The sequence below is a fragment of the Nelumbo lutea genome, chromosome 1 (genome assembly GCF_056320005.1).
Source record: "Nelumbo lutea isolate HS-2025 chromosome 1, American lotus-T2T, whole genome shotgun sequence".
In the NCBI taxonomy this organism is placed as follows: Eukaryota; Viridiplantae; Streptophyta; class Magnoliopsida; order Proteales; family Nelumbonaceae; genus Nelumbo; species Nelumbo lutea.
The window spans coordinates 97834275-97848258 of record NC_142684.1 but is presented as its reverse complement, the minus strand read 5'-3'; the positions used below and the strand labels follow the sequence as shown (position 1 = coordinate 97848258).

Here is a 13984-nt window from a genome sequence, read left to right as displayed (position 1 = left end):
TTCTTGAAGAATATCCAAGACATACTTCCTCTGAGAGATAAAAATACCATGTTTTGATCTTGCAACTTCGAGCGGTGAGGACCAAGGAGATGTGCAAAGCAGACACACCCAAACACCCTGAGAGGAATATGAAACATCTCTCCCTTAGGAAAAAGGAGACTGAATGGGGTGCTGAATTCAAGTATACGAGAGGGCACCCTGTTAATCAAATATACTGCTGTGAAGACTGCATCACCCCAAAACCGAACTGGAACTGTAGATGTGATCATCATGCTTCTTGCAATCTCAACAATGTGCCCGTTCTTCCTTTTTGCAACACCATTCTAGGGTGGACTGTAGGAACAACTGCTCTAATGGACAACACCATATTCTAACAGATATTAAGCAAGGTGTTTTTCAAAATATTCCCTGGCATTGTCTGATCTGAACACCTTTATTCTTGTTCCAAACTGTGTTAGCATCACCTGATGAAATTGCCTCGCCAAGGATGGTACTTCATCGTGGGATCTCATCAAGTAAATCCAAGAGTATCGTGAGAAATCATCCACAAATAAGAGAAAATATCGATAGCTTCCCATAGAAGGAACATGGTAAGGTTCCCACACATCAGAATGAATAATATCAAAAGAAGACCACCTTTTATTACTAGCTTTAAATGAATATTTACAATGCTTTCCAAGTTGACAACCTTCACACTCCAGACTTGACAAACTAACAGACTCAAAAAGTTTTGGAAACAAAAGACTCAAAGAAGAAAAAGGCAAATGACCCAAACGGTTATGCCAAAACATAATATGATACATAGACCTTGACTCACTATCCCTGCTGACATGATGACTCTGATGAGGAGGAAGCACATCCAGGAGGTAGATTCCATTCACTTCACGACCACTCCCAATCGTCCTCTTTGAATCCAGATCCTGCAAGATACAATGACCAGGAGAAAAAATTATTGAGCAGTTCAGGTTCTTAAGCAAACCACTAACAGATAACAAATTAGTGCTCAATCTAGGAACATGAAGGACAGAGGGAAGGGAAATAGAATCACTAATCTTGACAGATCCCTTCCCAGCAATGGAAACATGGTATCCATCAGCTGTGGAGACCCTATCTCTGCCAGAACAGAGCTGGTAAGAGGAAAAAAATAGTAGAGCTATGGGTCATGTGCTCTGAGGCTCCAAAATCTATAATCCAAGGAGGTCCCTCCTTACCTGAAGTAGAAACATAATTTGCAGTGACATGTGAACTAACTGTATGAGTAAAAGAAGTAGAGTGAACTCCACCAGTACAACCTGTACCTTGCTGTCCGCCTATTGCTGAATTAGAACTGCCTGTATCCCGTTGGTTCAGAAGCTGCCCATACCTCTCAAGTTTGGCCCTTGCTGCAGTAGCTGCAACAGACTCCAGAGCAGCTGTAGTAGGAGGGGCCGGAATGTCACCAGTGACTGCCATGTGAGCATTTCCCTTCTTATTTTTCAGTCTATTCGGCACAAGATGTGGGTGAAGCTTCCAACGAGTATGTCTTGTGTGTTTAGGCTTCTTACTGTAGTCACGGATCAAATCTTTTTTATCTTCCTTCTTGATTTCACTGCCACCCCGATCTCCACCTTGTTTAGGTCTCACAGTACTCACTATGGCTGACTGATAAAAAACAGGATTTTTCATCATCACATCTCTCCTGCTCTCCTCCCCTAACACAAAAGCATATGCCTGGGAGAGGGTAACAGTGTCCCTAGAAAGAAGATGTCTTGCAATATCATACTCAGGATTAAGGCCAGCAAGAAATTCAAACACCCTATACTTCTTTAGATGTTTCTGATAGGTAGCCGCATCCTTAGTGGTTTCCCAAGCAAATGTCTCTAAATGGTCACTCTCCTACCACAGGGTTTTAAGGGCTGAAAAATAAGCTGCAATAGGTCTATCTCCCTGCCTTGTAGCATTAATCTGATTTCTCAACTGATAAGTCCTAGCAACATTCTCCCTCTGTGAATGGGTTTTTGCAACCCCATCCCATATTTCCTTAGTTGTATTTGCCCATAAAAAAATTTTACTTATATGGGGCAGCATGGAATTACATAACCAAGTCATCACCATATAATTCTCCTATACCCACCAGGAGTTGCTAGTCTTGGGTTTCACACTTCTTCACCAATGATATACCCTAATTTCCCACGAGCAGCAATGGCCATCTTTGTAGATTGTGACCATTTTAAGTAATTTGAACCATCCAACTTAACTGTAGTAATGGTCCCAGTCCCGAAAAGGTCTCTAGCACCTCCTCTCACTGGTCCTATTTCACTCCCGGGCTTATTTTCAACTCCGTGACCCTCCACGCTTCTCAAAAAGTGCAAAGAAAATAATTATAATATGCAAGATCAAAAGAAACACTTTTGGAACCAACAACACCTTTCTGGTGCCCTAGATAGTCTTCCCACAAAAGATTCCTTTTCTGCGGGACAGGAGAAGAGAGAGAAGAGGCAGCTGCTCTCTCCAGAAGCCTCCAAATTAGGCAGGACTTGAACCGCCCCCTACAGAAAACTCCAAGGAACCCTAAAAAATTAGGGCACCACTTCCTAGGTCAAAATTGAAGAGTCCAAAAGAAATAGGACTCTCCTTTCTCCAGTTTTTCCTGATTTTGATGAGAAACCCTAGACCAGTTACAGGGTAAACAGATCCACCAAAAAATCCAAAAACTGGGCTTACCTGAGATCTTCGATCAGCCTCTTAAATCACCATGCAGTCGGCCGATCTAGGGCTGCATGAGAACAACTCAAGGAACCTTCGGCCTGCTCTGATACCAAGTAGAAATTATTGATTGCAGATTTAGATGAATTCCTTGTGAAGAGAAAGAAGAAGAAGATGAAGAGTTTCAGCAATAGAGAAGAAAAGAGTAGGAAGTCAACCAGAATTGAATTAGATCTGGCCGCCAACCCCTCATTATAATTTATACTTAAAGAATGAGATATTACAAGAACACCCTTAGTAGGGCGGCTACTAAAGTAGCTGAACAGTCACAACTTAAAAACATAAACTAATGGGCCTAAAGCCCAACAACTTCCTAACTTAATAACTTAAAATAAGAATAAAAAAACAAATGGGCCCAATAACTAGAAACCAGCCCAACTCCAACAGTTTTTATATTCTTCTAATGTTTCATGAATGAAAGTAGTTAAGCACATATACCTGATTCAGTGTTTGCTAGAAAAGCAGAATTCCTGGAACATGAAATATTATAGATAAGTAGTTTTTAGGTTGATCATATATTAACTTATAAATTATTCTGTCTCCTCCCCCCACCCAAAAAATAAAAAAATAAAAATGTAAATAAATAAATAATTGATAAAGAAAAAGAAAAATGAAGAGAAAACAACGAATGATGTATGGGTTTTATAATCTTAACCCTGAATTGGTTAATGATTTTGTTTTTAATCTGCAGGGCTTCTGCTATTTTTGTTGGTGTATATGAACCTACAAAGCAGAAATTATTACAGAGCTTCCCTGAAAACCTTAGTGCTGTTGCTCATTTGGTAAGCAGATATGAACTGATGGGATTTATCTATTTTGGTAATTTATTACAAGAATACAATCAAAATTTCAGTTAAGACCATTTTGATTTGTTATACAAAAAAAAAAAGGTCTCTGTACCTAGTGGAATGTAACAAATCATTGACCTTTCTTTTCTGTTCTCTTTTTATTTTTATTTTTATTTTGATAGGAAATGGTATTCTCTTCTCTTTTTAATTGACAACAATAAAAAATGAGTATTCATACAAGAAATAAATGGTAGTACAGAAAAAAATGTCATGTTGGTGTCTATAGTTTGAGTATTCTTTTACTACACATATATATATATTCTCACTGGTGGTCAAACTAGGGTTTATGAGAGATTTATTTTTTAGAAGCTAATTTCAGTTGTGACTACAGTGAATTTCACAGGGGTTCATGCCCAAAATCTGTTTTTCCCCTTTTTTTTTTCTTTTCTATTTCTTGCAATTGAGAAACATTTTCTATTCCACATAATAGGTGAGCTTTCCTTTGTTTTTTTCTAAAGGATTATCAGACTCCATGTAGACTGCAGGTGCCATTGGTGGAGCTGCTTCTTCTCTCATTCGTGTACCAACAGAGGTTAAGTTGACTTCTTCAGCCCCTATGCTCTAGAACCACTTCACTTGGCTTGTTCTCATCTTCAGCAGCTTCCAGGTTGTCAAACAAAGAATGCAGACTGGGCAATTTGTTTCAGCTCCTGATGCTGTCCGCCTTATAGTTGCCAAGGAGGGTTTTAAAGGTCTTTATGCGGTATGATATTCTATTTCCCTTATTTTAAAATTACCAATTCAAGAAGCCGCTTTGTTCTGAAATTATGCCTTCGATACCACTTTCTTGTATTACTGAAAGAGTAAAAGCTTTTGCTATTACAATGAGTAGCTCATTGGGAAAAGACATTAGAAGACTTGTATTTTCAACAGAGATAAATCATTAGAAGTTGGTATGTGGTGGCTTCCTCTTCAACTAAGAGGAATAGCTCTTGATTTTCTCAAGAAGTAAAATCTTGTTAGTGTATTAGCATAGTTTTCAAGGTGCCTAGTCACCTAGTCGCCTAGGCGATAAAAATTGTTGAAGATTAATTAGTTTTATGATGTTTTTCTAAGTAGATGTTTTATGTTAGTTGTTAGATAGGAGGTGGGGACCACAGTAGTTATGTGAGTCCAAATTTTATTATGTTTTTGAGTGTTATATATGTTGTTTTATGTTTTGCCGCCCTATAAGGGCATAGTTGTCTTTGTACAGTTCTATTATTTTAGTATAAATAAGTGAAGGGGGTGGCTAGATGATTGCTCTTTTTTCTTTCCAACTTCTCTTCTCCTTCTCTCTTCCTTCTCTCTTCAAGAAACTACTTTTCTTTTATATTTTTTAATTCAGTAGATTTCTACTTGGTATCAGAGCATCGGCTAGGGTTTCTTGAAGCATTCTGATGCAGCCCTAGATCAGCTGACTGCATGAAGTAGTAAAGGGCCGATCGATCTACTATAGATTGCTCAGTTCTTGGAGTTTTTGGTGGGATCTAGTCATCAGGAAGGTGATCTATTGTTCGGCTTTAAAATCATGAAGAATTGGAGTACGGGGAAGAGTCCTAGAAAAGTTGGACTCTTTGTTTTTGATCTGATCTTGGGCGCCTGGGTATTGTTAATTTTCTTTTGATCTTCTAAAGAGGGCGGTTTGGTTTCTGGAATTTTCGGGGCCTCTCGGTGTGATTGATTCACTTTTCTCTCTGTTGGGAGGCGTGGGGAGGAGAGAGATTTTCCTCCAGTTAGGGTTTTCTTCTTTTGGAAGGGTTGGTTTCTGTGTGATATTAAATTATTTTTTGAAGGTCTTCAATCTATTTTTTTCTTACTATTGAACTGTTTGAAGTAAAATGGAGAGTTGGAATACTGAGGTGAAATCTTCTGGTACTATGGGACTGGGTGTTGGAGGTAGTAGTGATATTTTTGGGTCTGGGATCATTACTACAGTAAAACTTGATGGTACAAGTTATTTGGAGTGGCCACAATCAGCTAAGATGGCTATTGGTGCCCATGGAAAATTAGGGTATCTCACTGGGGAGGAGAAGAAACTTGATACAGACTCTTCCCGATGGGTGCAGGAGATGTCCTGGTTGTGTAATTCTATGTTACCTCATATTGCAAAAAATTTCCTATGGGGTAATACTGCTAAGGAGATTTGGGATGGAGTGACTAAAACCAACTCTCAGAAGCAAAATGAAGCCAGAGCCTATCAGTTAAGAAATCAGGTGATAAGTATGAAACAAGGAGACAAACCTCTTGCTGTGTATTTCTCCATGCTGAAAACCCTATGGCAGGAAATAGATCACTTAGAAACTGTGGTATGGGGAAGTGTAAATGATGCAGCAACTTATCTTGGCAGGGCTAAACCCTGAATTTGACATTGCTAGGCAACATATTCTTTTTAGGGAGGGTGTGACACTCTCTCAGGCCTATGCCTTTGTTTCTGGAGAGGAGAGTAGGAGGAATGTAATGTTGAGACAGCCTAGGATTGACCAGTCGGCTATGGTTGGTACAATAAAACCTAAGTCGAATGGAGGCAGGGGGAGTAGTGAGACTAGAAGGGAAGATAAGAAGGACTTGGTGTGTGATTATTGCAAGAAGCCTAAGCATACCAGGGATATTTGTTGGAAGCTTCATCCAAATCTTATGCCTGCTCGAATAAGAAACAAGAAGGGAAATGCAAATGTAGCCACTACAAGAGACTCTTCAGCCTCTCTCTCCCAAATTGATTGGGAATCTATTGTAGTAGCAGCAGTGAGAACATAATTGGAGAGGTTTGGACAGCTTATGAGTAAGAAAGATTCACCTAATTCTAGCCTTCCAAATTGACAGCAGAATACAGGAGCCAACTACACCACTTCCTTTGCACATACAGGTAGTTCATATGCAACTGCAAATCTTGCATCCACTTCAGGTAAGGAGGGACCTCCCTGGATTATAGACTCAGGAGCATCTGAGCATATGACTAATGTCCCTACAGATGGTTCACATATGCCCATTGCTGGGAAGGGGACTGTTAGAGTGACTAATGATATAACTTTGTCTTTTGTTTTACATGTCTCTAGACTTCATACCAACCTATTGTCTGTTAGTTTTTTGACAAACAATTTGAATTGTTCCGTGACCTTTCTTCCTGGTAATTGTGTTTTGCAGGATCTGGAGTCAAAGAAGATGATTGGGAGTGGTCGTGAGGTGAATGGAATCTACCTTCTGGATGAGATTCCGAGACATCAAGGCCATCGTGTTATCAACAGTAGTAGTAGTGGGTCAGAGCTGGTGAACCAAATTATGCTTTGGTACAATCGCTTGGGACATCTTTCTTTTAGTTCTTTGAAATGTCTTTTCCCAAAGTTGTTCGAGTCTGTTCAGTTATCTACTTTGGAGTTTGAGAGTTGTCGGTTAGGAAAGCATTGTAGACAGTCTTTTAAACCAAGTAATAAAAGAAGTACTTTTGCTTTTAATATTGTTCAAACTGATGTATGGGGGCCATATCATATCCTTTCCATGTGAGGATTATGTTATTTTCTCTTGTTTGTGGATGATTATACACGATATTCTTGGATACATTTGATGAGATCACATGATGAGGTTCATAACTTGGTACGACAGTTCCACTAGATGGTTCTTACACAATTTGGAGTGAGAACTAAGGCTTTTAGATAAGATAATGCCAGAGAGCAGTTGTGCATATGCATCGCAATAGAATGGAGTTGCTGAGAGGAAAAACAAACACATTGTGGAGGTGGCAAGGAGTCTTATGGTGTGTGCTTCAGTTTCTGTGCAGTTCTAGGGAAATGCAGTTCTTACAGCCGTGCATTTGATTAACCGTGTTCTTTCACGGACTTTGGGGTTTAAGGTGCCATTTAGCCTTTTTTTTTTTCAGATGGAGAGAGATTTCATATACCTCTGAGGTTTTTGGTTGTGTTTCTTTTGTTCACATTCTTGGCCCTCATCGCAAGAAATTGAATCCTAAGGCCAAGAAATGTGTTTTTCTTGGGTATGTTCAGAACCAAAAGGGGTATTGTTGTTATGACCCAGTGTCGAGGAGTAGATTTGTCACTATGGATGTTACCTTCTTTGAATCCACATTCTTCTCAAGCGGTTCTTCTCAGGGGGGGAGTTTTGGGGAGGAGAACTCACAATCTGTTCCTCTTCCTGTTTCTGTGGTGCCTCCATTAGTTCAGCCAACATCTACATCAGTTCAGCCAGCACTTGCACCTCCAGTTTCATTACCTGAGCCACTACGGGCAGCCTCACAGAAATATCAGCGTCGGCAGATGATGGTTGACTCCACACATCCTCAACCCACACCACTCTTTGTCAGTCCATTTGAAACTCTAGATTCGGTAGATACAGTTCCAGGTATTCCTCTTGAGCCTGAGCCTATTATGTTTTCTGATGATAATGTTTTTGTCCCTAACACCATTGTTGCACCTGATCCCACTGACTTTGATCTTCCCATTGCACTTCGTAAGGGAAAGAGAAAGTATACAACCCACTGCATTTCACACCATCTTTCCTATAGTGCCTTATCACCTCCTACCGTGCTTTTCTTTCTTCCCTGGATTCTGTGTCTATACCCAGGAATGTTACTGAGGCTCTCTCCAAACTTGAGTGGAAAACAGCCATGCGAGATGAGATGGATGCTTTGATCAAAAGCCAAACTTGGGAAATAGTTGATCTCCCCCCAGACAAGGAGACAATCGGATGTAGATGGGTATTCACAGTGAAGTATTAGGCCGATGGCAAGATAGAGAGGTACAAGGCAAGGTTGGTAGCAAAAGGGTATACTCAGACCTATGGTGTTGATTATCTGGAAACCTTTGCACCAGTAGCTAAGATGAGTTCAGTTCATATCCTTTTATCTCTAGCAGCCACGTATTCATGGCCCTTGTTCCAGCTTGATGTCAAAAATGCTTTCCTCAATGGTGATTTACAGGAGGAGGTATATATGGACATTCCAATAGGGTTTTATGAAAATGTTGGTAAAGGAAATGTGTGCAGATTAAGAAAATCTCTGTATGGACTGAAACAGTCACCTAGGGCTTGGTTTGACAGGTTCAGAGGGGCATTCATCCGTTTTGGATACACACAGACAGTCTGATCACACCCTCTTTGTGAAGAGGAGAGATGCTCTGGTGTCAATTGTAATTGTGTATGTGGATGTTATAGTGGTGACATGAAATGATCTAGAGGAGATTGATGATATCAAAAAATCATTGCAGCAAGAATTTGAGATCAAAGATCTTGGTGAACTCAAATACTTCTTAGGGATTGAAGTTGCAAGATCCAAGCATGGAATCCTCATTTCATAGAGAAAGTATGTACTTGACCTATTACGGGAGACTGGGAAGTTGGGGATCAAACTAGCAGACACTTCTATTGATCCAAATCATTGAATTAATGGTGTGGAAGGTGAGTTGGTAAAGGATGTGGGGAGATATCAAAGAATGGTGGGCCGACTACTGTATTTGTGTATGACACGACCAGATATTTCTTATGCTGTCAGTGTTGTGAGTCAGTACATGCATGCACCTCGGGTTCAGCATTGGGAAGCTATTGAGAGAATGCTTGCGTATCTGAAAAAGCACCCTGGCAGAGGTATTCTTTTCTCAAATAATGAGAATCTGAAGCTAGAATCCTATACAGATGCAGACTGGGCAGGATGCTTAGATGACAGGAGGTCTACATTAGGAGTGTGTACCTTTGTATGTGGAAACTTGATCTCCTAGAAGAGTAAGAAGCAAGTGGTTGTGGCAAGGTCAAGTGTAGAGGCTGAGTATAGATCCACGGCTCAGTGTGTCTCAGAGCTTCTTTGGGTTAGATCTCTTTTGAGTGAGATTGGGGTGAAAGCAGAGGAACCTATGATGTTATACTGTGACAATCAGGCTGCAATCAATATTGCCCACAATCCAATTCAGCATGATAGGACAAAACACATTGAAATTGATAGACACTTTATAAGAGAATGAAGGGATGAAAGATCCATCGTATGGATGCCTAAATCTTGCGGAATAAAGGGGTGAATTTAAAAAAATTCTCCCTTCAACTGGGATCACATTCCCTATTTAGAAAATCATATTTTCAAGGATCATTCTTGAACCATAAACTGAATCAGATTTGAACCAAAAGGAGTAGGAGAGGATTATACCTGATACGGAGAAATGGTATCTCCCACTGAAGATGACGCAGTGCAGGATGGAGCAGAATCAACAGTGTTCTTCTCCAAGAACTCTGTCCTTCACAAGAAACAACAGGATGGCACGTGAGTACAGCTTCGTATCAATTATTCCTCAAAGAACTGATGTCAAGATCGAATCTTGACTTCTCCTACAACTGGAGATCGAACTGGCAAACAGGGCGGCAAGAAAGAAATTCTGCAGGGTTGCTTAATTCTTTCTTCTGTGTTTTTCACCACTGAAGATGATCTGAATATCTCTGTCTCCTAAAGGCTGCCGCCCCCTCCTTCTTTTGTTAACCTAAAAGATCAACTCCTAATTCAATTAGGAGCTGCTTATCCAAATCATAATTGGATCAGCCCTCTCTTTAGGTGATAAGGATAAACCCTTATCTTATTTGCAGATTAGATTAGCATTCTCCTAATCTCATTAGGAGGCTTCTAGATCTGAATCACATTCAGATCTGGACTCTTTGAGTGGATAGGGTCAAGACCCTATCCTATCTACTAATCCATCTCAGAATTCGCCCCATAATCAATTAATTAAATAGCCCAGTTCGAAATGGGCTTTAGGCCCATTAAGCTTATGTGCTCACTTAACCTTCCTAATTGCTGCCCAGTTGGGCTTCCTTGTATGGTGTGGGACCCAAGCATTGATCTACACATCAGCCACATGGGTTCGGCCCAACCTTTGTCACAAGGCTTGGCCGAATACGCTATTATGGACAGTGCACCCCCTGAAACCCATCAAATGGGCTCTATAGGCTCAACACTTAGCCTAAGTGGTCTCTGGGCCAAGCCACCTTGTAACACCCAAGGACTGTGGGCAGATGCAAGATTAGCCCATCAGGTATTATCCTTAATGGTCATACACTTAACCTCTCAGCCCAAATTGATCATACATTGCCCGACAAGAGAGGACCTCTCCCTCGGCTGTAAGGAGCAGTGTTGCACTCTCTACTTGTATGTATCCCGGGAATTAAAACCTTCTTGCAAACATTTTAGAAACCATAATATATATACTTTTATATCTCATATAAAATATATTTTGCAAAACAAATCTCAACGATTGAAATCGACTGCCGGCAGTCTTGGTTTCCATCAGTGAGAGTGCATCCCCGATCATTACCTTTGTCCGACAAAGGGGCTGATCCTGTCACTTAGATCACCCACTCAGATGAATTCTCAGACTGTCCCAACATACCCAGGTTTTGACCCCCGCTAAGGATCTCACTGATTGGTATATCAAAGACAGCCCAATCTGACACCTAGTGCAGTATCATAATCGAGTCTAGGAGTCGGGTGTAACTTTTCAGTTTTGCCCATCAATCTCCAAGGTCTAGGGCAATACTGGAAATCTGGTCTAGTTCATAGATTCAATTAATCCGACATTGTATGTGCCTAGGGTCTCACCCTGGCAGCTGAGACAGGCCACCCCAACCGACTTGGTGGCACCACAGTGTCAGCCTTATCAGGATAGGTCTCCCCAGACCGACCCACTGGCTGTGAACATTCTAAACTAACACGAGTCTCATTAAGGGTCCAGTTTAAGGGTATTACACAGAAACATACCAAGGGAACATGAACCAAATATGCACTTTTATTCATTTACAATAAACTCATAAAGTACATCATTCTGATTGAAGCTAAGGGCATACAAAACTGTCTAACAGAGAAAGGGTAACAACCAGAGAAGTTTGTTTGCCTTATGTCTCTTCAGAGTTGCAGTTGGCTGATGTTCTCATTAAAGGGGTGGCAAAGAACAAGCTTGAGCATGATCTACGCAAGTTGGGAATGTGTGACATTTTCTTCCAATTTGAGGGGGAGTGTTGAAGATTATTTAGTTTTATGATGTTTTTCTGAGTAGATGCTTTATGTTAGTTATTAGATAGGAGGTGGGGACCACAGTAGTTATGTGAGTCCAAATTTTATTATGTTTTTGAGTGTTATGTATGCTGTTTTATGTTTTGCCGTCCTATAAGGGCATAGTTGTCTTTGTACTGTTCTATTATTTTAGTATGAATAATAAGTGAAGGGGGTGGCCAGATTATTGCTCTTTTTTCTTTCCAACTTCTCTTATTCTATTCTTCTCCTTCTCTCTTCCTTCTCTCTTCAAAAACTACTTTTCTTTTATATTTTTTAATTCAGCAGATTTCTACTAAAATTTTATAATATAAAAAACTGACTTTTGGCTAGTTTCCTAGTTTTAAATACCATTCAGCATGAATGTTAATCGAGAAAATAACAATTCTCTTTATTATGAACATTAAATTTCCTCTAAAAATGTGACATATCATCACATTGAAAAAATAAAAATCTTTTACATATATTAAGTTCATTATTTTCAAAAATAATACTATTATAACAAGTATTTAATAGTGCAAATTCATATTAATTAGCAGCTAAAGAAGGTTGTTAACTTTATATGATAAGTATTCAAGATGGAAAGTAAAATAGAAAAAAAAAACAAGGATGGAGTTTCTGTTTTATTTAATTAGAAGAGAGAGAATAGAAAAAAGGACTTTATTATTCTATTCTTTCTTTCCTATTCTTTTCTTTCTTTCTTTCTTTCTTTCTTTCTTTCTTTTTCTCTTCTCAAAACCCTTTGATCTTTTAAATTTCAATAGTAAAACATTAAAACAAATTATAATTGATATATATAGCATATAATAAAATGTATTAACACATACATTAATAAGATACAGCAATATGAATGATATTATAAAAGGCGCCTGCCTTCTCATTTTTGTCGCCTAGGCGGGCGTTTAGTTGCCTAGAAGGGTGCCTAGTTGCTAAAAGTCAAGGCATTTGGGTGAGGCACCCAGCCAAGGGCGCCTAGTCGCCTAGGCAACGCCTAGGTGGGTGCCTTGACAACTATGTGTACTGGGTTCCAATTGGTGATGGGTCCTCAATCTGGGATGATCTGTTCTCTTTTACTTCAAGGGTTGAAAATGGAATTTTCCATGGACTACTCTAGTTTGGAGATTGAAGGAATTAGTGATGAATGGATGGATGAAGGAGGATATCCTAACCCATGGCTGTATTTAGATTCTATTGGAGTGGTAAAATCTCTGGCATAGGCTGAATACCTCATTCGGTTGGTCTGGAAATCTGCAAAAGGGGCAATTAAGAGTTGTACTGGCCCAAGGGGGGGAAGAGCAAATTGTTATTGGGGAATTTTTATGTTTATCATTAGCTTCTGGCTTCTCTTTAGCCTAGCTGCTGGCTGCTGCTATTCCTTGTACTTATTATTTAATAAGGTTTTGTATTGATCTGTTAATGATCCAAATCAGAAAAACAAAAGAGTAGGGAGTTCTATTATTCTTTTAGAATTGAGGCTAGAGGGTTGGTGTGGTTGTGCACTGGAAAGTGACCATTATGATTTCTTTCTCTGTATACTAGCTAGGGCCTAGGTGGGATAGTGGCATATGTGTTGCAAGTACTGATTATGGAAAGACCCTAAATCAGTTTTGATGTACTTTTGATATTTAATGTAAATAAATGAAGTACATGTTTGATTCATGTTGTGTGGTATACTTCTGTGTGTAAGACCCTAAAACTGGACACTTAATGAGATTTGTGTTGGTTTTAAATGTTCACAGCCATTGGATAAGTCTGGGGAGATTTATCTTGCCAAGACTGACACTGGTGTGCTGCCAACTGTTGGGGTGGCTTGTCTCAGCCGTCAGGGTGAGACCCAAGGCACACGCAGTGTAGGATTACTTGAACCCTTGAACCGGACTAGATTTCCAGTATTGCCCTGGACCTTGGAGATTGATGGGCAAAACTGGAAAGTTACACCTGACCCCTAGACCCGATTATGGTACTGCACTAGGTGTCGGATTGGACTATCTTTGATATGCCAATCAGTGAAATCCTTAGCGGGGGTCAAAACCTGGGTATGTTGGGACAGTTTGAGAATTCATCTGAGTGGGTGATCATAGTGACGGGATCAGCCCCTTTGTCAGACAAAGGTAATGATCGGGGATGCACTCTCTCTGATGGAAACCAAATTGCCGGCAGTTGATTTCAATCGTTGGAATTTTGTTTTGCAAAATTTATATATATGATATATATTTAAGTATGGTTTCAAAATGTTTGCAAATGGTTTTAATTCCCGGGATCCATGTGAGTAGAGAGTGCAACACCGTTCCTTGCAGCCGAGGGAGAGGTCATCTCTTGTCGGGCAGTGCTTGATCATTATGGGCTGAGAGGTTAAGTGTAAGGCCAAACACCTGATGGG

General features: G+C 39.9%; 1 protein-coding gene across 14 annotated transcripts in view; it reads left to right on the top strand.

Annotated features, from left to right (window-relative positions):
* The window catches only part of LOC148876326 (S-adenosylmethionine carrier 1, chloroplastic/mitochondrial-like), a 56285-nt gene that overhangs the window by 38602 nt on the left and 3699 nt on the right, over window positions 1-13984 (top strand). For 8 of the 14 annotated variants that reach the window (XM_088966591.1, XM_088966592.1, XM_088966594.1 and 5 more), the window contains 4 exons: window positions 3437-3527; window positions 4072-4125; window positions 4201-4296; window positions 6717-6755. In XM_088966591.1, the coding sequence (XP_088822717.1) occupies window positions 3437-3527; window positions 4072-4125; window positions 4201-4296; window positions 6717-6755 (280 nt within the window). The remainder of the gene's footprint in view (window positions 1-3436; window positions 3528-4071; window positions 4126-4200; window positions 4297-6716; window positions 6756-13984) is intronic. The other 6 variants (XM_088966596.1, XM_088966597.1, XM_088966600.1 and 3 more) reach the window with 1 other exon arrangement.